The 24,355-nt window shown below is 40.0% G+C and overlaps 4 protein-coding genes across 4 annotated transcripts; all 4 read right to left on the bottom strand.

Annotated features, from left to right (window-relative positions):
- Window positions 1-694: 694 nt before the first annotated feature.
- LOC128418961 (olfactory receptor 1019-like) lies at window positions 695-1,639 on the bottom strand. The gene has a single exon (XM_053399172.1). The coding sequence runs from the start codon at window positions 1,637-1,639 to the stop codon at window positions 695-697; it is 945 nt and encodes a 314-aa protein (XP_053255147.1).
- A 5,159-nt stretch (window positions 1,640-6,798) lies between these two features.
- Window positions 6,799-7,746, bottom strand: LOC128418953 (olfactory receptor 1019-like). Its single transcript, XM_053399161.1, has one exon. The coding sequence runs from the start codon at window positions 7,741-7,743 to the stop codon at window positions 6,799-6,801; it is 945 nt and encodes a 314-aa protein (XP_053255136.1). The 5' UTR covers window positions 7,744-7,746.
- An 8,489-nt stretch (window positions 7,747-16,235) lies between these two features.
- Window positions 16,236-17,303, bottom strand: LOC128418944 (olfactory receptor 1019-like). Its single transcript, XM_053399150.1, has one exon. It carries the CDS (start codon window positions 17,292-17,294, stop codon window positions 16,350-16,352), a length of 945 nt encoding a protein of 314 aa, XP_053255125.1. The 5' UTR covers window positions 17,295-17,303; the 3' UTR covers window positions 16,236-16,349.
- A 5,416-nt stretch (window positions 17,304-22,719) lies between these two features.
- LOC128402719 (olfactory receptor 1019-like) lies at window positions 22,720-23,652 on the bottom strand. The gene has a single exon (XM_053367067.1). It carries the CDS (start codon window positions 23,650-23,652, stop codon window positions 22,720-22,722), a length of 933 nt encoding a protein of 310 aa, XP_053223042.1.
- Between the last annotated feature and the right edge of the window lie 703 nt (window positions 23,653-24,355).

Below are 24,355 nucleotides of genomic sequence, written 5' to 3'. Positions count from 1 at the left end.
TCATTGCCTTTTTACAAAAAATCTGAAAAAGTGACTTACAACATACTAGAAGACAAACAGCTCATTAAACATTTAAAATTCATAACATGGAATAAAACATAACAGTAAAAGTGTTCATCCAGCAATGCTAATAAAGAGATGAACATCGTTAAAGGCCACCATTAAAGGCCAAGCCAGGCCACTCTAATACCACATTATGAGTAAATGACAGAGAGTTCCATGTAAACCTGTTTCATTCATTTATTCATGTATATGTGCACATACCATTCCATCACCCCCAGGCATTATGACACAAGACAGGAGTGGGGGGAAAGCCAATGAATAATAACTTCTAAACATTGTGATAAGATGTGCGAGGGTAGCCTATTTTGGGGAGAGAGATGGGAATACTTAGTCTCCTTACTGGGCGTGACCACCATAGTTTATGCACTCGATCAAAAATGTTAACGATCCATACCTATCTATTAGAACTCACACACATTTCAATGAGACTTGATATAAATTAATGTACAGAACAATACAATAAGTGCCTGCTGAAAAATAAACCCTGTGGAGTTTAGTGTGAGCTACTCAAATTAAGAATAGAAGTGTAGCTTTAGCCTGGATCAGACTCATTGGGAAGGAAATAATAGTAATACGGACTTTACAATAAAGGATGAAGTAAGCTGTAGGACTGGATTTATTGTTTTGAATGTTAATGTCTCTGAGAGATAATCTTTCCCCCAACTATCCTTTTGAAAGCCTCTTTCACCTCCTTGTTTCTCAGGCTGTAGATGAGTGGATTCAGCATAGGTATTGCAAGGGTGTAAAACACAGAGATGATTTTGTCCTGTTCCATGGAATATTTTGAACTGGGCCGTAAGTACATGAAAGCAACTGTGCCATAGAAAATGGTGACAGCTGTAAGGTGGGAGGCACAGGTGGAGAAGGCTTTACGTCTGCCCTCGGCTGAGTTGATCCGAAGGATGGCAACTAGGATGTATGTGTAAGAGATAAGAATGGCCAGGATAGTTATGGATACAATTGCTGTTGAGAAACTAAAATGAATCATATCAATGACTCTTGTATCTGAACAGGAGAGCCTTAGAATAGGGACCACATCACAGAAGAAATGGTTGATGATGTTGGATCTACAAAAGGACAAACTAAATATAAATGAAGTCTGGACCGCTGCATTCACACAACCTGTTAGATAGGAACCAGCCACAAGCAAATAACAGAGCTTTTTGGACATGAGAGCAGTATACAACAGTGGGTTGCAGATTGCAATGAAGCGGTCATATGCCATTGCACCCAGCAGGCAGCACTCACAGGATACAGCAATGCAGAAGAAGAAAAATTGCAGGGCACAGCCAGTGAAGGAAATGGTTTTGGTTTCTGCTACGAAGGTCATCAGTGTCCTGGGAGCAATGACAGTGGAGTAACCAATATCTAACATTGACAGGTTGCTCAGGAAAAAATACATGGGAGTGTGGAGCCGGGAGTCAATTGTGATTAATGTTGTCATGCCAATGTTCCCCACCAAGATCACCATGTAAATCAGTAAGAACACAGCAAAAAGAAGAACCTGCAGATTCTGGTTATCTGTGAATCCCAGCAAAACAAATTCAGTCATTGCGGTGAAGTTTCCTTCTGACATTTTACTAAGGTGTGCTATCTTCTGCAAATAAAAATAGGAGAACAATGATGAAATAGTATTAGATCCAAACTAGATATTACAGTCCACCATATGTCCATCACCACCAAAAGCTTCAGGAAGCCACAATTTTAAGTCTTGAAAGAGGAGTGCAACCATTCCATTGCAATTGTCAGGGTCAGGAGAAACAAAAAGATACGTGTGTTGGCTGAAGACATCCTTGTACTCTCTCTGATGTGAGCAACACTATGCAAATGTGTCATGAGAAATAACATTGCTGAGAGCTACTAATGTGTACATACCAAAGAGCCCTCCTTGATCATGTGCTTTTTTAAAGCTTGAACATGAACCTATGATAATTCTGTGTTGTGTTGCCTTGTCTTGCTGCCTTCCACACATTGGAGGAGAAAGATTTCCAGGAAGAAATCTGTTCTATGTGTGTGGGCTGCTTGCATCATTTAGAACTCTGATTGTGAAAAATTCGAATCATGTATGGGGACTACATGCATACAGAAGACTCCTCACTCCAGACATATGCCTCCAGCATGCAAGGGGTGGTGATACAGTAATGGGATGTAGCAGAGGAGCCTGCAGTCCAGGAGTCCATCTCCACTCTCTCCTCCTCATATGAACACTGCATTGGTCAAAGAATCAACAATAGTTAATATGATTATCCCAATGCTCCCCACTAGAATGGCAACAGAGATTACCAGGAATGTTGCAAAGTCTTATAAATGAAGTGGGGGACCTGAAGCCCTGGGTGATCAATGAATCCTACAAAACTGAACTGCAAGGAGATAAATAGTTACCGCTCTGGCGGGAAGGTAAACGGCATTTCCGTGCGCTGCTCTGGTTCGCCAGAAGTGGCTTAGTCATGCTGGCCACATGACCTGGAAGCTGTATGCCGGCTCCCTCGACCAGTAAAGCGAGATGAGCGTGCAACCCCAGAGTTGTCTGTGACTGGACCTAATGGTCAGGGGTCCCTTTACCTTTACCTATTTTACTGCATTGCTCTGCAGCTGGATGCCTGCAGCTGGATGACTACCACACTACCTTAAAACGAATCACCACAATTCTGCCAACCATATCTCATAGGAGAACACTGTAGGAATGAATCAGCCTCACAAACTACAAGCATAGATTTTTCTACCTTCTGTTGATATTATTGGCAACATTCCATTCATTTTATGGAACTGGATTATGTCACAAAACTGTGAAAATGAACTTTGACTTTTGACTACAAACTCCCACAAAAACAAAAGAATTAATGGAACTAAGCCAGTGATGGCCAAACTTGGCCCTCCAGCTGTTTTGGGACTACAACTTCCTTCATCCCTAGCTAACAGGACCAGTGGTCTGGGATGATGGGAATTGTAGTCCCAAAACAGTTGGAGGGCCAAGTTTGGCCATCACTGAACTAAGCCTTGCATGGTGTCGCAAACCCCACCCACCTCTTGGAGGGGGTGAGCGGTAATTTATTTTCAATAAAGATCCAAATTCTACCACTATGGGAAACTCTTTCACACTAAGGTCCAGCTACTTAGGAATCTTGAGCAACTTGTTTAGCTACCTGGTAATATCTGGTCTTCATGAAGTGGAATTTTGATTGTCCCTGCTGTTCACTTATTTACAGCAGCCTGAGGTGTGAAGGAACCTGCTTTGGATGGTGTTCCTATTTTACACCGTCATGCCCTTTCAATATGTAAGAGTCTATGACTCTAAAGGTTTTTTTGTCTGCCTACCAAGGTGATTGCTGCTTTTGGGAAAGGGGAGTACATGCTCCAAAACCTATGTGAAAAAGCTCACATACATCCCCTTCTTCCCAAAGCCAACAACAATGAAAACAACTATGGAGGAACATACTCCTTCCTTTGGAACTGTGTAAGCTAACAGGAACATTTTTATAAAACCTCTTGCCCAATATTTCAAATTTGTTACGCAGTATGTAAGCTATCCTTCAGCTGCACATGACTATGTTTTCTACAACAAGTCAATGCAGAAAGACTGCCATCTGCATTTCTGCAGATCTCCATGATCCACTGCTGCTTACAGTCACAGGCAACTAGCAGGCTACACCACATGCAGAGAATAAAAAAAGTCTTTTGTAAAAAAACAACAACACCAAAATAAATTCCAGGTAATTGATTTGCCCCCAGAGAACCAAGCTGTTGCTAGATCTGACTGCTAGATGTAAAAATCCACAAGCACTCTGAGAGTCTATCAGGTAAGTTAACATAGCATATCTCACCTTACCTGTGAAGAGGATGGATGTCATTCCAAGAACACCAAACCAACAGTTGTAGATAGAATCATTCATTTTATAGTTGGTTTAGCATCAACTAGAAGCCAAATCCCTGAAACACATGGGTGAAGCCCATATCATTAAGATGCTCTCCATGACCCATCAACATAATCATCTGAGAACATGCTATTTGGGAATTCATTCTTTCCATTCCTCATCTTTAATTGGTTCCAAGCAGAAGTGTTTCATCTCCATTCAGCCCACAATTCAATATGAGTCTTCATTTATTACTTCTCTCTATTTCCTGCCAGATTAAGTTTGTTGATAAACTTGTAAGACAGCCTGGTCCCAATCTTGCCAACTCAACTAGGCAAAGGTATTTCTCATGGGAAAATTTGTAGTATGCCTTTTGCAAGAATAGGCTCTTCAAGTATATGGCTTGCTGATTCATACTGAAAATGTGAAGTGTGAGCTTCCAGTGGAACATCTTGCATTTGCAAACATTTCCATCATCATCCTCAGACACGCACACGTCAGCGCGTGCGTGCGTCCGTGCGTGCGCGTGCGCGTGCGCGTGCGCACACACACACACAGAGGTCAGTACAGCTTTAGTTCCATGTTGAATGGAACTGAAACATAAAAGAGGCATCAATGACCATCAGCAATTGGGAACTTTGAGATTGGAGATAATTTTTCCACACGAAACTCCAGTGGTTGAACAGAGTCGTCAGTGTTCATGACACCTACATCCCCCCCCCCCTTTCCATTATCTTTTCTGGTCAAAGAGGTTTTGAAGGGCTTCGAAACATTTCAAAAACAGGCCCAATCTTTTTGACCAGAGACTGCTGAGTTAGTTTGGCAATCAGTATGGCCATTGAGGTGGAATGGGTTTTGCACTCCTACGTTCCCGACACAGAGGATTGCTAGGAGAGGGAGAAGACAGGTGCAAGGTGCAGGGAGCTGGTTTGGTGCAGCGCATCATGGCAGGACCTTCTGGTTCACTCTTCAGCCATATTCCTCTCTGGGCTCAGCTCCCCATGTAATGAAGCGTATGTCTGAAGTCGAATGCATGCCCACCAACCACATCTTCCCTTTGCAAGATCACAATATGTTGTTGGAGTCAATGTTTGTTTCCATTAAGAACATGTTTTTTCTACCTTAATCCTTATTCTCACTAAGAATGTAGAATAATGTAGAATAAAGAAAGTAGAATCTTTATTATGTTTATTATGTGAAATGACAGAGACAGAATATACAGGTGCTGCTTCAGACACCCTGATTATAGAAATATCAATAGGCAGCAAAACCTCCAGCCACAGAGCCACACTCTAAAAGTAAAGAGAAAGAGAGAGGGGGAGGGGTATAGTTTTCCTGAAAAAAGTGGAACTCAAGTCAGCAATCAGAGACCTGTGCCTTCCATGTAAGAGTTAAGCTCTTCCCATTAATATCAGCAAGGCTACAGCAGTTCCCTCGCTCAATCCTAGGTCTGCAGTTCAGCAAAGAGGGAAGCTAGCCCTTGAGAATATAGGACAAAATGGTGGTCCCGTTGAAGTGTGTGAGCTATCCAACTATGGAAATCTGTGGTTTAAATACTATTTGGGGCCAATTTAACTCGATGAGTAGGGGAGGGGTCTTCCTGGAATGAGCATTATAACATATTTATTCCTTTCCACCAAAAATTATTTCCAAAAGTTCCTTTCTTTTTTCTATTTTGTATAGCTTGTCCAGTCTGAAATTGAAAGAGCATGACCTCCATAAGAAATGACTAACTGATTATGTTATATTTTTTTCTAAACCATTACTTTTGGAGGAACAGCCTACTGTCTAAGCAAAACAGGTTTTTTCATTACAAGAGGTAATAAGCTTTGCTTGTAACAGTAGATGAGTGCACTGATCTTTACATTAATGATTAGGAGGTGTGGATATTTACTCATACCTTCCCCGTCACATATAAGATAAAGATTAATACCAGAATAAATATATACAGCAGTGAATCATAGAAAATGTTTGGCACCATTGTTTCACACACCCCCTTGTCCCACCCCTGTCTTTTCTGGAAGTACCAGCAATTAGCTATGTTGGAACGCTAGAAGAGCAATGGTAACTCACCCAGGCTCCCTCACTGGACCCTACCTTTTAGGGGCGACATAATGGGCTGCCAGCATTGTGGCATTCACTCACAGTCAAAACGCTTCTCTATGTCTATCAGTGAATGGTGTGACTGTCTTGCCTAAGTATCCCTACTGCAACACATTAACCATCCTCTGAAGAAGGGTAATCAGAGCCATGCCATTCATATAGTTCCCTTGTCACAAATAGCATATATTAATCTTTGCAGCAACAGAGAATGATGCACCGGCCAATGTGTGCAACATGTGCACCTTCATCATACCTGTGTCAGAAGCTTCCAGCATCTACTAGAGCAGGCATGGGAACCTGTGGCCCTCCATATGTTCCTGGACACCTGAATGGACAATGGTCTTGGATGATGTGAAGTGTAATCCAGCAACATCTGGAAAGCCAGGGATTTTCATCCGCTACAGGTTAAATAGTATACTCTCTGTTATCATTCAATGGAATGGTACTCAGTTCTCCTTCTTTCCCTTGCTGACAGAAAACAGGCATTAGAATTCCTTGGTGCTTCAGTAAATCAATAGCCTGTAAACCTCAAATTGCAATACTTTGGTTGCAAACAGGCAGAATTAGTTGTACTTCATTCCAATAAAAATTGAGAGGGCCCAAGTCAAACTTCAATGGGACCTAACTACACATAAAAAATGGAACAATCCCATACTCAGAAATGGGAGTACGTAAAGGATTGTGCAGTCTGAATGTAACCCATTATAGAGATAAAAATTGAAAATGGAAAATGAGATAAAGGGTACAGTAAGATACAGAACCAGGCTTTTGATAATGAAGTTTATCGCCTCTGAGAGATAACATTTCCTCCAACCAGCCTTTTGAAAGCCTCTTTCACCTCCTTGTTTCTCAAGCTGTAGATGAGTGGATTCAGCATAGGTATTGCAAGGGTGTAAAACACAGAGATGATTTTGTCCTGTTCCACGGAATATTTTGAACTGGGCCGTAAGTACATGAAAGCAACTGTGCCATAGAAAATGGTGACAGCTGTAAGGTGGGAGGCACAGGTGGAGAAGGCTTTTCGTCTGCCCTCGGCTGAGCTGATCCGAAGGATGGTGACAAGTATGTAACTGTAAGACACCAGAATGCCCAGGATAGGTATTGATACAACTACTGTTGAGAAGCTAAAATGAATCATATCAATGACTCTTGTATCTGAACAGGAGAGCCTTAGAATAGGGACCACATCACAGAAGAAATGGTTGATGATGTTGGATCTACAAAAGGACAAAGTAAATATAAATGAAGTCTGGACCGCTGCATTCACACAACCTGTTAGATAAGAGCTAGCCACAAGCAAATAACAGAGCTTTTTGGACATGAGAGCAGTATACAACAGTGGGTTGCAGATTGCAATGAAGCGATCGTATGCCATTGCACCTAGCAGGCAGCACTCACAGGATACAGCAATGCAGAAGAAGAAAAACTGCAGGGCACAGCCAGTGAAGGGAACTGTTTTGCTTTCTGCCACAAAGGTCATCAGTGTCATGGGAGCGATGACAGTGGAGTAACCAATATCTAACATTGACAGGTGGCTCAGGAAAAAGTACATGGGAGTGTGGAGCCGGGAGTCAATTGTGATTAATGTTACCATGCCAATGTTCCCCACTAAGATCAGCAAGTAAATCAGAAAGAACACAGTGAAGAGAAGAACCTGCAGGTTCTGGTTATCTGTGAATCCCAGCAAAACAAACTCAGTAATTGCGGTGAAGTTTCCTTCTGACATTTTACTAAGGTGTGCTCTCCTCTGTAAAAAAATAAAAAATGAGAATGTTTAAATACTCTTAGCTCAACACTAGATGTTGCACATATTAACTTGTCCACTGACTTGTTAAAAACAAGAACCAAAAGCATTTTCAGGAGGCCTTGCATTAAAATGGAGGGGAATGGCAAGGAACTGTTGAACACTTCCTCCTCTGATCAAATCGTCCCTGCTATAAGCTTCAGAAATTATTGTTCCCCACATCAATTTTTTTTGTAATGAGGTGCTTTGCAGGCTGATCCATTTAGCTCATAAATTTTACTTCCTGCAGGGTAGGGTCACCCAGTCAACGGCCATAGGAGCATGATAGAGTTTGGAGATATTTCCTGCACAGGGCTTTCTGCAGTTCCATAAGTTCATTGTGTTCCAACATTATTTTTCATAAGGTGATTCTAGTTTACTCCAAACAATGTGTGTTGCTTCATTATAACTGGCCTCCTTACACAAATACTACTTTTGCTTGCAGCATACATTTCTCTCTTTTTATATGATGTCTGCATTACCGAGGCACCATGTCAGGGACTGGCTGGATGAGGAGGAGTGGTGGAAGCTGCCTGACAGGAAGTCTCTGTGTGTCCTTTTTTTCTGCTTTCTTAATAGAGAAACTAAATGTAAGTTAGCTGGCATGTCACTGTTTTTCTCTGTTCTGCAAATGACCTGTTCTCTCTGTTGGTTCCTTAACACAGTACAGTAGTACCTCGGGTTAAGTACTTAATTTGTTCCGGAGGTCTGTTCTTAACCTGAAACGGTTCTTAACCTGAAGCACCACTTTAGCTAATAGGGCCTCCTGCTGCCGCCGCGCCGCCGGAGCACAATTTCTGTTCTTATCCTGAAGCAAACTTCTTAACCTGAAGCACTATTTCTGGGTTAGCGGAGTCTGTAACCTGAAGCGTATGTAACCTGAGGTACCACTGTACAAAGGGTGGGAAAGGTATGGATGCTTGCCAACTAGTCAAACAGAATGCCATTCCATTGCCAAGGGCTGATGGGAATGAAGAGTCAATCCTCACACTACTGCCATGCCAACCCCACTTACCTGCTGTATAATCAATAAAGTTGTAGCTTTATTTAACCAAACACTTGTCCAGCACGTGTCATTCCCACAGCAGCCACAAGCCACAAACCTGCAGCTGCCTGGGAAACATTGCCTTTGTTTTATGGAGCTGGAGTTTACCAACTGCATTAAAAAAAGGTGCTCTGTGGCAAATATGACATGCTTGGAATAAGGAGCACTCATTTTAAGCTAGAAACCAAATCCCTGAATCACATGAGTGAAGCCCATATCATTAAAATGCTCTCTATGGCCTCTCTGTATAATTACCTGAGGACCTGCTATTTGGGAATTTGTGGTTCTTTCCACTATTCATCTTTAATTCGTTTCAAAGAGAACTGTTCCCTATCAATACAACTGTGCAAGCGTGCAACTGAAGCCCCATTTTGTGTCCACCACTCATGTGTTCCCTAAATACTCTACACACGCCCGATAGGTTAAGGATCTTTTGCTGGAGTTAATATGTGTGTTTCTACTCAGTGTTTCTATTCTTAACTTCATGCCCAATAAGAAAGATAGCACACCAGCAAAATAAAGAAAGCTTGGTTTATTACATGGAATGAAAAAGACAGCGCATATATGTGTTGCTTCACACACTTTCATTACACACATATTCAACACAACCAGGCAGCAAATCATTCACGTTCATCTTAATAGCAAAAGGATCCCTAACTACCTCAAAGTCTAATGAGTAGGTGGAGCAATTTGCCACCTTCTGGGGCGGCAAGCGGCGGTGGCATGTGGCGGAGGTCAGGCACCCATAGCAAAAAAATGTGGGTGCCCAAGCTCCCAGGGCCCACTGGAGCTGGCGCCAGTGCTCAATATACAGCACATCAAGGGCACAACTGGCTGCTCCAACCCACCCCTGTGGATCAGCATGGAATAGACAAAAGGCTCTGAGGGCAGTTCTTTTCTTTGTTCCCTTGAGCTGGCCAAATATGAAATGTATGTTAGCTTCCACCCCTTCAGGGTGATCATCTCGGCAGGGGCGTAGGAATGGGGGTGTGGGGGGTGCGGTCTGTCCCGGGTGTCATCCCTGAGGGGGTGACAAAATGGCACACCATGGGGGGTGGCACTTACCGCAGAGCCTGGCTTGTAGCGTGCCAGAGCCACACGTCTCTCCTGGGAGTGGCTCAGGCCCCCGCACTGCCTGAAATGGCACCATGGGGCTTGCGCCCACCAGGCGGACTCTGTGGGCACCTTATTGCGGCACCCCCCGGGCAGATCGCTATGGCGCCCCCGTGAGCAGATCACCCTGCCCCTGTGGGCAGATTGCCCCGCCCCCACTACTCTGGGTGCCAGAGCAGCTAGCTACGCCCCTGCATCTCGGTAGAATAGTATTCCAAAAAGGGATTGTGAGGAGCTCTAAAAGAATCTCTCCATATTTGAATGTCAAAATAGAAATGAAATTCAACGTAAGCGAGTTTAAAATGAGACACATTCGGGGGGGGATCTAACTTCACATATATTAGGGTCTCAACTGGTGGTGGCAAACCAGGAAGAAAAAGATTCAATTGGAAAAGAGACTGGCCATATTGTAATGACTTTTACAAAGAGATTGTGAGGGAACCTGGTCACAAATAACTGATTTTGACAATTAGAATGTACAGAATGATACACTGGCCAATGTGTGAAACATGTGCTTCTCCATGATACCTGTGCAAGGACCTTAACTCATCTAGAAGAGAAGCGATGGGAACCTATGACCTTCCAGACATTGTTGGACTCCAGAATGGCTGGGATGATGGGAGAGATAATCCAGCAACATCTGGAAGGCTGCAGATTCTGCACCCCTGTAGCAGAGAAACTATAAGGCCAACACTTTACCTCTGCCAGTCCTCTAGATAGACCTGTTTGTGCTAGAAGGGCCCCTTTCATTTCACATTTCACATCTCCCATGTTTTATGGCATCAAAAAACAGCCATAATTGGGAGTAAAGAGGCATGTGTCTAGTATTTTAATCAGTTACATGTCTAATAGCAAACTCTCTGTTGCTATTCAATGCAGTGCCCAGTCTTCACTCTCTCCCTTTCTGATGGAGAACTGACATTTGAATTCCTCTGTTTTATTTATTTAATATATTATTAAATAATAATAATAATAATAATAATAAGAAGAAGAAGAAGAAGAAGAAGAATAAGAATAATAATAAATTTTATTTATATCCCGCCCTCCCCAGCTGAAGCTGGGCTCAGGGTGGCTAAAAACAATAAAATAGTACAACATTCTAAAATCATTTCATTATAAAATTAGTTCAACTCAAATTGATGGCAACCATTAGGCTAAAGTTCTGTGAAGATTGCCAAAGGAGGGAGTCAGGCTGTGCCCTGACCAAAGGCCTGGTGGAACAGCTCTGTCTTGCAGGCCCTGCGGAACTTAAACTCCAGCACTTTGCTTGAAGTCAATAAGCTGCATTCAGCCTAAATAAGTTATGTTTAAGTCTAATTCATTTTATTTTATTTTTGGATGAAAAAATTCTTTATTGAAATTCATTAATGTCTTCTATTAATGAACTCCTGAAAATGTGGTTCCCAAATCCTTTATGGACTTTCTTCTTGTCACTCCATAGGTAGGCATGCCACCCAAATCTGTTATCGAAACCTTCTAAGTCCAATAATTCCGTATTTTCTAATTTAATCCATTCCTTTAACCAGCAAAGACAAGCTGCTTCATAATATAATTTCATATCTGGCAGGGCGAAGCCTCCCCTTTCCTTCACATCTGTTAGTAATTTATATTTTATTCTCGGCTTTTTGCCCTGCCAAATATACCTTGAAATCACTCTTTGCCAATCCTTAAAAATCCCTACCCCCTTAATAACGGGGATAGTCTGAAATAAAAGTAACATCTTTGGAAGCACATTCATCTTTATCGTAGAAATTCTGCCCCAAAAGGACAGTTTCATTCTACCCCACACCTCCAGGTCATTCCTTATTCCTTTCCACACCTGTACATAATTATTCTGGAACAGGTCAATATTTTTAGGAGTTAACCAAATTCCTAAGTATTTTACTTTCTTCACCACCTCTATCTCTGTCTGTTGTTGCATTATTTCTATCTTATTATACTCCATATTTTTCACCATTATTTTAGTTTTTTTCTTATTCAACCTAAAACCGGCCACTTTTCCAAATTGTTCAATCTCCTCCAATACTTTTTTAACACTCTCCCTTGGTTCTTCCATCGTTATAACCAGATCATCGGCAAAGGCTTTTACTTTATATTCATTCAGACCTACTGTCACCCCTTTAATTAGTTTATTTTGTCTAATCGTATTTAACAAGACCTCCAGGACCATTATAAATAACAATGGCGAGAACGGACAACCCTGTCTTGTTCCTTTAGATATTTTTATATCTTCTGTAACAACATTGGTGACTATCAGTTTGGCTCTCTGCTCTGTATATATTGCCTTGATTCCATTGAAAAACTCTTTCCCCACTTCCATATACTCTAGATTTTTCAGCATAAATTCCCATACGATATTGTCAAAGGCCTTTTCAGCGTCCACAAACATCAATATCGCTTGTTTCTCATTCCTGGCAGTCAAATATTCCAAAATATTGATTATATTCCTTACATTATCTTTCATTTGTCTGCCTGGCAGAAACCCTGTTTGGTCTTTGTGGATAATATTTGTCAAAGTCTTTTTCAATTTCTTCACCATAATTCCCGCAAATATTTTGTAATCCGTATTCAATAAAGAGATAGGCCTGTAATTTTTAACTTGAGTCAAATCCGAATCTTGTTTCGAATCAAAGTAATAAATGCTTCCTTCCACATTTCTGGGATTTCTCTTGCTTTTAAAATATTATTCATAACTTCTTTCAATGGAAATAGCAAAACATTTCTCATTTCTTTATAATATCCTGATGTAAATCCATCTGGTCCCGGGGCTTTGCCCCTCTTCAATTCTTTAATCGCCTCTTTGATCTCTTCCACTTCTATTGGAGTATTCAGCTGGTCTTTTTGTTCTGTCGGGATCTTCTGCACCTTTTTATCTTTTAAAAATCTTTCTATTTTCTTTATGTTGTTTCTCTCTTTATTTTTATATAATTGCCTATAAAAGTCCAAGAATCCTTTTCTAATTTCTTTCGGATTAACTATCTCTTCGCCATCTACAATAATTTTGTTAATTGTGTTCTGTTCTTTTCTCTTTTTGATTTGCCACGCAAGCAATTTCCCTGATTTGTTAGCGAACTCAAAGTTTTTCTGTCGTAGCCTCTTTATATTCCATTCTACTTCTTTATTTATTATCATTGCAAATTGGGTTTGTAAAGTCTTGATTTCTTGATTGATTTTTACATTGTTTGGTTTTTTAATTAATTTCGGCTCATTGTCCATAATTTGCTTTAAAATTTCCTTTTCCCCTTTTTCTCTGTGTTTATTCTTCAATGAGTTCTGTTGTATAAAGAATCCTCTCATAACTGCTTTGCTTGCGTCCCAAACGATGTTCATCTTTGTACCTTTGTTGGTGTTATCTATAAAGTATTCCGATAATTTCTTTTGTGCTTTATCTATGATATTCTGATCTTCCAACAGATAGTCGTTAATTCTCCATCTAAAAGTTCTTTCTTCAAAGCCTTTTAGTTCTAGTTTTATTGGGTTGTGATCTGAAATTACTTTAGGCTGTATTTCTATTTGCTGGATTCTTGGAGTCAATTCATTCGAGACCCATATTTGATCAATTCTTGACATTGACTGATTCGGATCTGAGTGATAGGTTTATTGCTTCTCTAATGGGTGTCTAAGTCTCCAGATGTCAACCAAATTACAGTTCTTGGTCATTGAAAAAAAGGTCCTTGGTAGTTTCCCTTCTTAATCTATCCATTTCCAGTGACACCACTCCATTCATATCTCCCATTATTATGATTTTCTGATCCATATGTTCGAATAGTTTTTCTTCCAAAGCTTTATAAAAATCAGTCTTATTTCCATTAGGTGCATAGATCCCGACAATTATTAGATTTTCGCCTTGCCATTTGATCTGAACTGCTATAATTCTTCCTTCTTCATCTTTGAAAATTTGTTGGGATTCAATTTTGTTTTTGATATATAGCACAACCCCCCTTTTTTCTCTTTGTCCGAAGATATAAATTCATTCCCTAGTCTTTTATTAATCAAAAATTTTCTATGCCTCCTTGCCACGTGAGTTTCTTGTAAACAAATAATGTCCAAGTTTTTCTTTCTTAAAAATTGTTCAATTTTGTTTCGTTTTCTTTTATCGTTCATCCCATTTATATTCCAATTCCAGGACAGGTATAAAAACCTTCTGGAACCAAGAGTTCCACATTGGTTATCTCCGTTAAAGGTTATGTGTGTAAAGAAAATTAATATGAGAGGGAAATGGGCTACATACGGAGAATTAATAACTAAAGAAGGAGGAAAATGGAAACTAAAACCATATGACTATGTTAAAGATTATGTGTATGATTGGTTGCATTATTTTCAGGTAAATGAAATGCTTAAAAAAGATATAAAGGAAAGTGGTTATGCAGAAAAAGATTCAAAGTTCCAAAAGAGATAATAAATAATGAATATAAAACTCTGTCAAAAATGTATAAGATATTGTTAGAATGGTTTACGAAAGATGAAGAGGTTAAATCGGTAATGATACAATGGGCCAAAGATTTTGGATATAATATTCAATTTGAAGATTGGGAAAAATTATGGAAGGAAAATTTAAAATTTACTGCATGCATGGGGTTGAAGGAAAATGTTATGAAAATGTTTTATAGATGGTACATTACACCGGTAAAATTGGCAAAAATGTATAAAACATGTAATAAGTGTTGGAAATGTAAAGAAAAAGAGGGAACATTTTACCATATGTGGTGGGAATGTAAGAAAGTAAAGAGTTTCTGGGAAGCGATATACAATGAAATGAAAAAGATGTTAAAATACACTTTTGTTAAGAAACCAGAAGCCTTCCTTTTAGGGATTACAGGGAAAGAAATAAGAAGAAAAGACTGTAAACTATTCCAGTATGCAGTTACGGCAGCAAGAATTTTATTGGCCCAGAATTGGAAACAAGAGGAAATACCAACGATTCAAGAATGGAGAATGAAATTGACGGACTATGCGGAACTGGATAAATTGACTGGGAAAATAAGATATGCTCGAAACCAAAAGTTCATCGAGGATTGGGGAAAATTCATAGATTATCTGAAAAATATATGTGAGGTGCAAACAACGCTAGTGGGGTTTGAAGAAGCACTGTAAAATTTTAAGAGGTATTGTTAAAAGAAAATAGAAAAGGGAGGGAAGACAAATGGCAATGCAATTAAAGGAATGTGTATTGAAGGGTAAATACAGATGATTACCAGAGAAACTGAAGGAAGACCAAAAAGAGTACTTTGTTAAAATTTGTTAAAATTTGGACAAAATTGTATGACTGTTTTGGAAAATTAATAAAAATTTATTTTTTAAAAAAAGAAATTCATTAATGTCATTACAGATTTAACTTCACACATACACATACATACACTTTCTTAAATTAGTTTAACTTAGAATGTTAATTTAACCTTATAATTCCACTTAGATATCAGCTAAGCTAAAATCATATAATGGTACATAAAATAAAGTAAAACAACAACAAACTAAAGTAAAATAAATATAGACTTTCCTGATATAGTTGACATTTGTGATTTTGAATGTACTTATAATTATTACCTTACATTTAATATACTTTCTAATACTTTCTTACAACCTTGCATACTGATTTGCCTTTATTTCTTAATATTTTATGTACACGAGTGTCATTCAAACACTACCATAGATAATATGTCGCTCTTATTATTTTTAAAGTATCTCTTAAGCATTTCCCATTTTTGAGAAAATAATTGTTACCTCTTAACCTATTTGTTAATTGAGCCATTTCCACATAGTCTAATAATTTATTTTGCCATTCTGTTAGCGTTGGTATCTTTTCCCCTTTCCAATTAGATGCTATCAATAGACTGGCAGCCACTGTTGCATATAAAAAGATTTCTCTTATATTTTTTGGAATGTCTCTACATAAGATTCCTAACAGAAAGGCTTCTGGTTTCTTTAAAAATGTTAATTTGAACATTTTTTTCATCTCATCATAAACGATATTCCAAAAATCTTGGACTTTTCTACATGTCCACCACATATGATAAAAATCTCCTATTTTATCTCCACACTTCCAACACTTATTCGAACTATTTTTATACATTTTGGAGATTTTTGATGGTGTAAGGTACCACCGAAACTGCATTTTCACATATTCTCTTTGAAGTTCATGTTAATTTTCCAGTTAATTTTCCAATTCATTTTAAAGGGAACTGAGTTAAGCCCTTTTCCATCCATTTCAGTGAGACATAAATACAGTTAATGAACAGAGCAATCACATACATCTCTATGCAGAAAAAAGACTCTCAGAGTTCAAAATGGCTTACCTTAAGGTAAGTAGTCAGGGGCAAAACCAAAATGTAGACAAAAATTAATAATATGGACATTGCAGTTAAGGATGAAATAAGGCCTCTTAACATGAAGTTCAATGGCTCTGAGTGATAGCCTTTTCCCCAAGCAGCCTTTTGAAAGCCTCTTTGACCTCCTTATTTCTCAGACTGTAGATGAGTGGATTCAACATTGGTATTACAAGGGTATAAAACACAGAGATTATTTTGTCCTGCTCCACAGAATATTTTGAATTGGGCCGTGAGTACATGAAAACAGCTGTCCCATAGAATATAGTGAGAGCTGTAAGGTGGGAGGCACAGGTAGAGAAGGCTTTACGTCTGCCCTCAGCTGAGTTCATCCGAAGGACGGCAACAAGTATGTATATGTAAGAGATCAGTATGGTCAGGATCGTTACTAATGCGATTGCTGTGGAGAAGCTAAAATGAATTATATCGATGACTCCTGTATCTGAACATGAGAGCCTTAGGATAGGGGGTACATCACAGAAAAAATGGTTGATGATGTTGGATCTGCAAAAGGACAAACTAAATATAAATGAAGTCTGGACCGCTGCATTCACACAACTTGTTAGATACGAAACAGCCACGAGCAGATAACAGAACTTTTTGGACATGATGGCAGTATACAACAGTGGATTGCAGATAGCGATGAAGCGGTCATATGCCATTGCACCCAGCAGGAAGCATTCACAGGATACAGCAATGCAAAAGAAGAAAAACTGCAGGGCACAGCCAGTGAAGGAAATGGTTTTGCTTTTTGCTACCAGTGTCATCAGTGTCCTGGGAGCGATGACAGTGGAGTAACCAATATCTAAGATTGATAGGTTGCTCAGGAAAAAGTACATGGGAGTGTGAAGCCTGGAGTCAATCCTGATTAATGTCACCATGCCAACGTTCCCCACCAAGATGAGCAAGTAAACCAGTAAGAACACTATGAAGAGAAGAAACTGCATACTCCGATTATCTGTGAATCCCAGCAAAACAAATTCAGTAATTGTGGTGAAGTTTCCTTCTGACATTGTCACAAGTTGTATTCTCCTGTGTAAATAAAAATATGAAAAAAAAAGTTGAAATAGTATTAGCTACCGGGAATTCTTCCCTTGCTCTTGTCCCAAGGGTCCTCTGTGGATGTTCGGATTCTTCTCCACAGCCTACTAATGGCAAATGACCAGGAGAGTTCTCTTAACAAATGAGGGTCAGGGAAAAAAAAAGATTGGCACATAAATGTTCAGTATCCTTTCCCCCATTTTGTGTGTGTGTGTGTGTGTGTGTCTGATTTATTTCTGAGCCAAACCAATGGAAGCCATGGTCATTTCACTCATAATTCATAACGTGCCATTCATATTGGCTACCTCAGATGTTATGCACTGATAGTCATCTTTACTTTATTATATGCTGTTTTCTGTGGATGATAATATTTTGACCTAGCATAAGTGCAGGTTTGTCACCCATTCCTTATTTTCACTGTTCACAATTTAGGACTTCTTATCATAATTAATAAAATATATAGCATGGGCAGAGTTTTCCCATATTTTAAAGGAAGGTGAAAATTTTCAACCCCATGTTATCTTGTTTTACTGAGGCATTAGCTACTCTGACATCAGTAGATTTTATGCCCAAATACATGTGCATAATATTGCAAACTCTGAGCTGAGGTTTTAATGTTATATAACCACAAGGCAGTACAGGACAGACTTATGACCTAAGAATGCAGGTTGTGTCAAAGATTGGCACAAAAAAGCAGGGGTGGGAGCAATTTCAAATGAAAGGCAAGAGGGGGTGTTGAACCCTATCTCTGCTCTCCACTTTCCCACTGCTTTTCTCCGAGATGCAATTTGAGATTAGAAATTAAAGGCAGGATTCACCTAACCAGCCTTGTCAGAGGAAGACACAGACTTACACCTTTACACTTTCCACCCTCTCCTCCCCCCAACACTGCAGAAATTGACTCAAGGGGGTTGGGTAACCAGTACACAGAGGAAAGAGACAGGGGTCATTTTATCTGACAAGCTGTAATGCTTGCACAGACAGAATGGTTAGAAAAGTGTGGCACTGAATGGATTGTCTTAGCCTAATTCATTTTGCCCATTCACTAACTAGGATTTTTTAAAAATGGCTATGCGTTTTGACAGGAGTGGATGATATCTGCAAACATAGTACCCACTTTCCCCAAGCAGCTTATAATGATAAATGGAAGTGTTCGGATTCTGTAAATTTTTTTCTTGGTTAGGCAAAATACCATCAAAAATTGACATGTATTTCCCCACAGTTTTTTTAAAATAAACCTTTGCAAACTGCTGTTTTGTTCACAAAAAGTTGATCTTTTAGACCATCCTTAATCAGCCCTTGTAGTACGCTACGACAGCAAAGTCCATCTAGCCTTTCCAAATCCATCAAATTTTAGGCTTCCATATAATTTAAGGTTTCTTTTTTCTCATTCTTTTTACTTTAATGTCATCATCTCTGCCACTTGAGTAAACAGAAATTTAAAGCTGGGAAGAATTGTGCTATTCTTCCTACTGAATGGGTGTCTTCCCATTCATTTGTTAGGCTCCTGTGCTGAATAAAAAAGGAACATGCCTGCAATGTTTAAGCTGCAAATACATAGAACAAGAGAATTTTGGAGTTGGAAGAGACCACAGTGATCATCTAGTCCAATCCCCTGCAATATGGCTTAAACCAGCAACCCTCAGATTAAGAATCTCATGCTCTACCAACCGAACTATCCCTTCCCTTTCACAGAAAGAAAGCAGAGATATTGCATTAACCCACTGGCCTCAATGCCCAACTAATATGACGGGTCTCTTAAACTTGAAACTTAAATGTTTTATCTGAGCTGAGGTTTAAAATTTGGCTGCAAAGCCTCATGAAAACACTGCTTGGCTAATTAATTTCAGTCCACGTTTAATGAGATCTGCTTTATCTGTTGGTCTCTTAACAGTCACAGACAACATGCAGGAAACAACATGCAGCATCATACAAAGCCAGTCTATACAGCTTCTGTGAACAGGAAATGAAAATAAATTCTGTATAACTGATTTGCCTTCAGATAACCAAGCTGTTCATTAATCTGAAGGTTAGAAATTAAAATTCACAAGCACTTTGAGATTTTATCAGGTTAGTCAACATAGCCCAAGTAACTTTACCTGTGAAGATGATAGATGTCATTTCTAAAGCTCCCCAAATCAAGATGCATAGATAGAACTGCTCATTTTATGCTTCATTTGGTCTAGAAACCAAATCCCTGAAATATATGAATGAGACCTGTATCATTAAAATGTTGTGTAGGACCTCTCAGCATAATCACCTGAGGACATGCTGTGTGGGAATTTGTTCTTGTTCCCACTGTTCACCCTTAATTGGTTTGAAACAGGACTACTGGATTTCCATTCAGCCCACACAATATGGTCCCAATCCTCATTAGTTATTTTTCTCTACCTTGTTTTCAAATAAGCTCATTGATAAAGAGTATGGTAGAATCAGAAGACTTTATTTGCATCAGCAACTAGCCATAGCAATAAAATAAAATGGAATATACTGAAGACAGGGGTAAATACTTAACTATACAAAATATGTTCTGGAGGTATACCTCAATATTCAAATAAAAAATCTTATTCCAATTGCCCCTGCTAAAAAATTTGCAGTTTTTGCTGTCACCTGATTATCTTGATCTGCTAGAAGAAAGGACACAGTAGTAATGGTAGAGAGACTTGGTAAGGATAGTAGTAGAGGGGTAATAACCTCACTCCTCAAAAAGGGGTATCATTGTCTATTCCCAAACTCATGAACATAGAAGCCAACCCAACAGTGCCAAAATACGTGTCATTAGAAAGTGTCTTATGAATTCTTTGTATTTTGAGTGTGCATTGTTCTCTTGGAAGATATTTAATAGGATCAGTTCTGGGGTTGCTTCTAATACCTGTTTTGTTATTTTGCAGATTTCTTGTAGGACTGGTGTCCAAAAGTGTTGAATTTTGGAGCATTCCCACCAAATGTGGAGGTATGTGCCTATAGCGTTGGACCTTGTGGTGTAAGCAAAGCTTGCAAAGACTCTCCTCCCTGGAAGAGAGGGGAGTGGTTGTGGGCGGGAGCCCGAGCTCCGCCCCTCCTCACCTGGCTGGCGCCCACGCCCACCGGAGGCAGCCAACCAGGTGTCTCCGGGGGGGGTGTTTAGCAGCTTAATGCTGCGGCTCCAGCTCCGCCTCCTCCTCAGTCGTCGTCTTAGGCATTGGATTCATGTGTGTCAAGGGCTAGGTGTGGCCATCGCCTATGCTATCTACCGTGGGTTATTCCGTTAAAGGAATCTGGCGGTCGTGTATTCTGTCCGATGCCTGCTTGGCGGGAGGCCATGGCACGACCCTCGGTGACATCAGGGGTGAGCCTATAGTTGGATTAGCATCAACAGGCTCCACCTACTGTTGAATAAACCCCCTTGTTTTAGACATCCAATGGCTAAGCCATGTGGAGGCATGTGTCTATAGTGTTGAACCTTGTGGTGCAAGCAAAGCTTGCAAGATCTTGCCTGCTGACCAGGGTGAGGATTCCAACCAGGAATTCAATTCCTAAGCTTGGGGTTCCATGGCCAATCCCCCTCCTCAGACCCCTTATGAGGAGCCCCGTTTATTCTGTTGATCCTGCCCAATGCCATTTCTGCATCTGTACAAACAACTCCACCCCCCAAAAAAAGTCAGAGGGAGATCTTTTTCCTGTGACACGCCACAGGATCATGACATGGTCAGAACTCTGCCCCTCAGTTGAAGCTCCTCTAGTCCTTACCCAACCAGGCAAAAGGGGGCCCAGCCTAGGTAAAGGTAAAGGGAACCCCGACAATTAGGTCTAGTCATGGCCGACTCTGGGGTTGTGGTGCTCATTTCGCTTTATTGGCCAAGCGTGCCGCCGTACACCTTCCGGGTCATGTGGCCAGCATGACTAAGCCACTACTGGTGAACCATTTTGGCCTAAAATAAATCCCATTGCAATTCACACAATCCTGTGCATCAGTTGTGATCAACGTCAGAGGTCCTTTGGTGTGTCTCACCATGTTGAGAAGCATAACTGATTGGGATGTAAGACAGGGCCTTTTCTTTCAAAGTACCCAAATTGTAGAATACCCTCCTGATAGACATTCATCTGATCTCCCCACTTTAAACTTCAGATTAGCAGCTAGAACCATTTTACTCTGCTGAGTTTTAGTATGGCAATATTTTAACCTTCTGTTGGTGTAAATGGATTATTAAAAATGAATACAACAATTGATATTAGCAGTTTGGACTATTTATATTGGCTTTTTCAGATGGGAGCCACTGTGAATTAATCTGATAAGTAAACGTGAGGTATAATTTTTAAAGTAAATAAAAGAGAGTAACAGAGAGCAGGACAAAGACCATTCACTCACAGTCTAGTTGTTCCCTTATTTAGATCACTGAGTACTGCTGTTGTGACGTGATGGCTGAATAAAAAGTCAGACACATTAGGTTGGCTGTCAAGCCACTTTATTGATTCTGAAAAGATCTCGGTTTTTAACTCCTCTCATGAACAAGCTTCATCTCCCAATCCAGCCCTGGATAGTGTCCCTTCTTTTGCAGGATTCTGATTGTTGGATCACCGAGATGACAGCTAACTTCCTGCTCAGTGTGATGAAGAGGAAAGCGGCACTAACTTCTTTTTAACACCACAGCTGCAGTCGATACACTGCACAATCGAACGAAGTTCCAAGCAGCTTTATTGTACAAGGACAATGGAGCTAGGACAAATCTGAGGAGCTGAAGGACCCCTTTAACGATCCTCCTCCAGCCTCAGCAGTTTTTTGTCTTTTTGTTTTTGTACTATCGGTCACTCGATGTTTTAAATCCCCTGTTGCTTCTGTTATTTCTTTTCTTTCTTTTTTTTTCTCCCTTTAAGTATTCGCCCAGGACGATATCTACCTTTACCTCCCCACCCCCATTTTATGTTGTTATTTCTATGTATATCATGCTATGGCCACACGGCTAATGCAATAAAATCTATTGATTGAACTGCCACTCAGCAGGGGTAGACAAACATGCATCTAGCCGCTCACAGAAAACAAATCCACATTTTTATCTATTTGAAACTCAAATTCAAACTCAAACTCATCATTTAATGAAATCTTTACTCTCATCCTTATGAAAGCATCTTTCACATCTTTATTTCTCAGACTGTAGATCAATGAAGATCACCCCTGAGAACAAACTCATCCATTGTCTCCCAAGACACACAGATACCAGCCAGCCATGCTATGTACTATTAATGCCACCTACTGACTATTAAGTGTGGAATGGGCAAAAAAAAAGCAACACACCAGGACAATTAGACACACACACACACACACACACAGAGAGAGAGAGAGAGAGAGAGAGAGAGAGAGACACGCTTTCTTGGTTATTCTCTATTGGAAACTCAAACTCATCTTGAAAAAGAACTGACTTAATTTAATGAAATATTCCCTGTCATCCTTAGGAAAGCATTCTTCACATCTTTATTTCTCAGACTGTAGATGAATGGATTTAGCATTGGGATCACAAGAGTATAGAACACTGAAACAAATTTATCTTCATCCTTTGAGACACTGGAATTGGGCCTCAGATACATAAAGATAATGGTCCCATAGAAGATTGTAACGGCCATGAAGTGAGAGGCACAAGTGGAAAAAGCTTTGTGTCTGCCCTGGGCAGAGCGAATCCGCAGGATGGCAAAAATGATGTAGGTATAGGAGATGAGGATAATCATCAAAGTGGGTAGGATTCCCACAATACCAAAGATAAAGTGCACAGTGTCAGCCACCTGTGTGCTTGAACAAGAAAGTTTCAGGATGGGAGTGGCATCACAAAAGAAATGATTGATAACATTTGAGCTACAGAAGGACAGGCTAAATATGAATGAAGTACGAATAGCTGAATTCACAAAACCACACATGTATGCACAAATTACTAAGCGCAAACAGAGCTTCTTAGACATAGCAACGAAATAGAGTAATGGGTTGCAAATGGCAGTAAAGCGATCATAAGCCATAACAGCTAGAAGGCAAGCTTCAACTGTGGCAAACATACAGAAAAAGAAGAATTGCATGGTGCACTCTGTGAACGGAATAGCATTGTTCGCTACAAAGGTCATCAGCAACCTGGGTGCGATAGTAGTGGAATACACAATATCAACCAAGGACAGGTTGCTGAGGAAAAAGTACATGGGAGTGTGAAGGTGTGCATCACGGGTGGTTAGGATGATGATGCCAAGATTTCCTGACACTGTGACAATGTAGATCAAGATAAATGCCAGGAAGAGAATGGTCCACAGCTCTGGATGTTCCATAAAGCCCAGAAGGATGAATTCAGTCACAATACTGTGATTCATGTATTCCATGATTTATTGCAAAGTTTCCCTAGGAGGAAAAAAAATACATTTGAAACAAGTATTTTTTTTAAATCCTCATGAAAATTTAATAGCATTTTAGTTCAAATTTCTTCTAATAAACACCTTTCTATATGCAGTTTTGAGTAACATGCAGATTTTTGCAATGGATTTACCCCAAGGTGATAAAGTTTGCACTAATATATGCATTTTGTGAACACTTTCCCCAATATATGCATTTTTAACCGTTTTTTTGAGAACTACACCACAAAATTCAGTGAAGTGCCCACTTAAGGATAACAAAATTTGGGTTTGCATATTAGTTTGAGAAGTATGAGTTAAGTAGTTTGGGTGTTAGGGAATGGTTAGTACTTCTTGTGAGAGACACATCATGCTCCTTCAGGGGTATTTTGTCCACCTTTGGTCCCACCCCATACTCACCTGTGGCTCCTAGAAGCTATCAGCATGTGACAGTGTCCAAGCCCTGGGATATAGCTTCGACTGGTCGGCTAAGCCACATGATGGTAGCCAATGGTCTCAAACCTTTGGTGTGATAGAGACTTCCCCTGCATGTGAAGACAGGCACCGACAAATTGAGCAGACAAGACCAATAGTGGGTCCAATGGTCAAGAAGGCCATTTCTGCACTTGCTGTAGAGGGAGGTGAGGGGCAGATGGGGCTGGTCAACTTGGGAAGATGGCCCATCTAGGAAAAG

Source organism: Podarcis raffonei, chromosome 1, assembly GCF_027172205.1.
Source record: "Podarcis raffonei isolate rPodRaf1 chromosome 1, rPodRaf1.pri, whole genome shotgun sequence".
Classification (NCBI taxonomy): domain Eukaryota; kingdom Metazoa; phylum Chordata; class Lepidosauria; order Squamata; family Lacertidae; genus Podarcis; species Podarcis raffonei.
Note: the sequence above shows the minus strand (reverse complement) of the source record. Positions and strands in the feature narration are given on the sequence as shown.

What these genes read in the sequence shown, in the direction of transcription:
- LOC128418944 (XM_053399150.1), bottom strand. Translation starts at nt 17,294, where the DNA reads ATGTCAGAAGGAAACTTCACCACAATTACTGAATTTGTTTTGCTGGGA.
- LOC128402719 (XM_053367067.1), bottom strand. Translation starts at nt 23,652, where the DNA reads ATGGAATACATGAATCACAGTATTGTGACTGAATTCATCCTTCTGGGC.
- LOC128418953 (XM_053399161.1), bottom strand. Translation starts at nt 7,743, where the DNA reads ATGTCAGAAGGAAACTTCACCGCAATTACTGAGTTTGTTTTGCTGGGA.
- LOC128418961 (XM_053399172.1), bottom strand. Translation starts at nt 1,639, where the DNA reads ATGTCAGAAGGAAACTTCACCGCAATGACTGAATTTGTTTTGCTGGGA.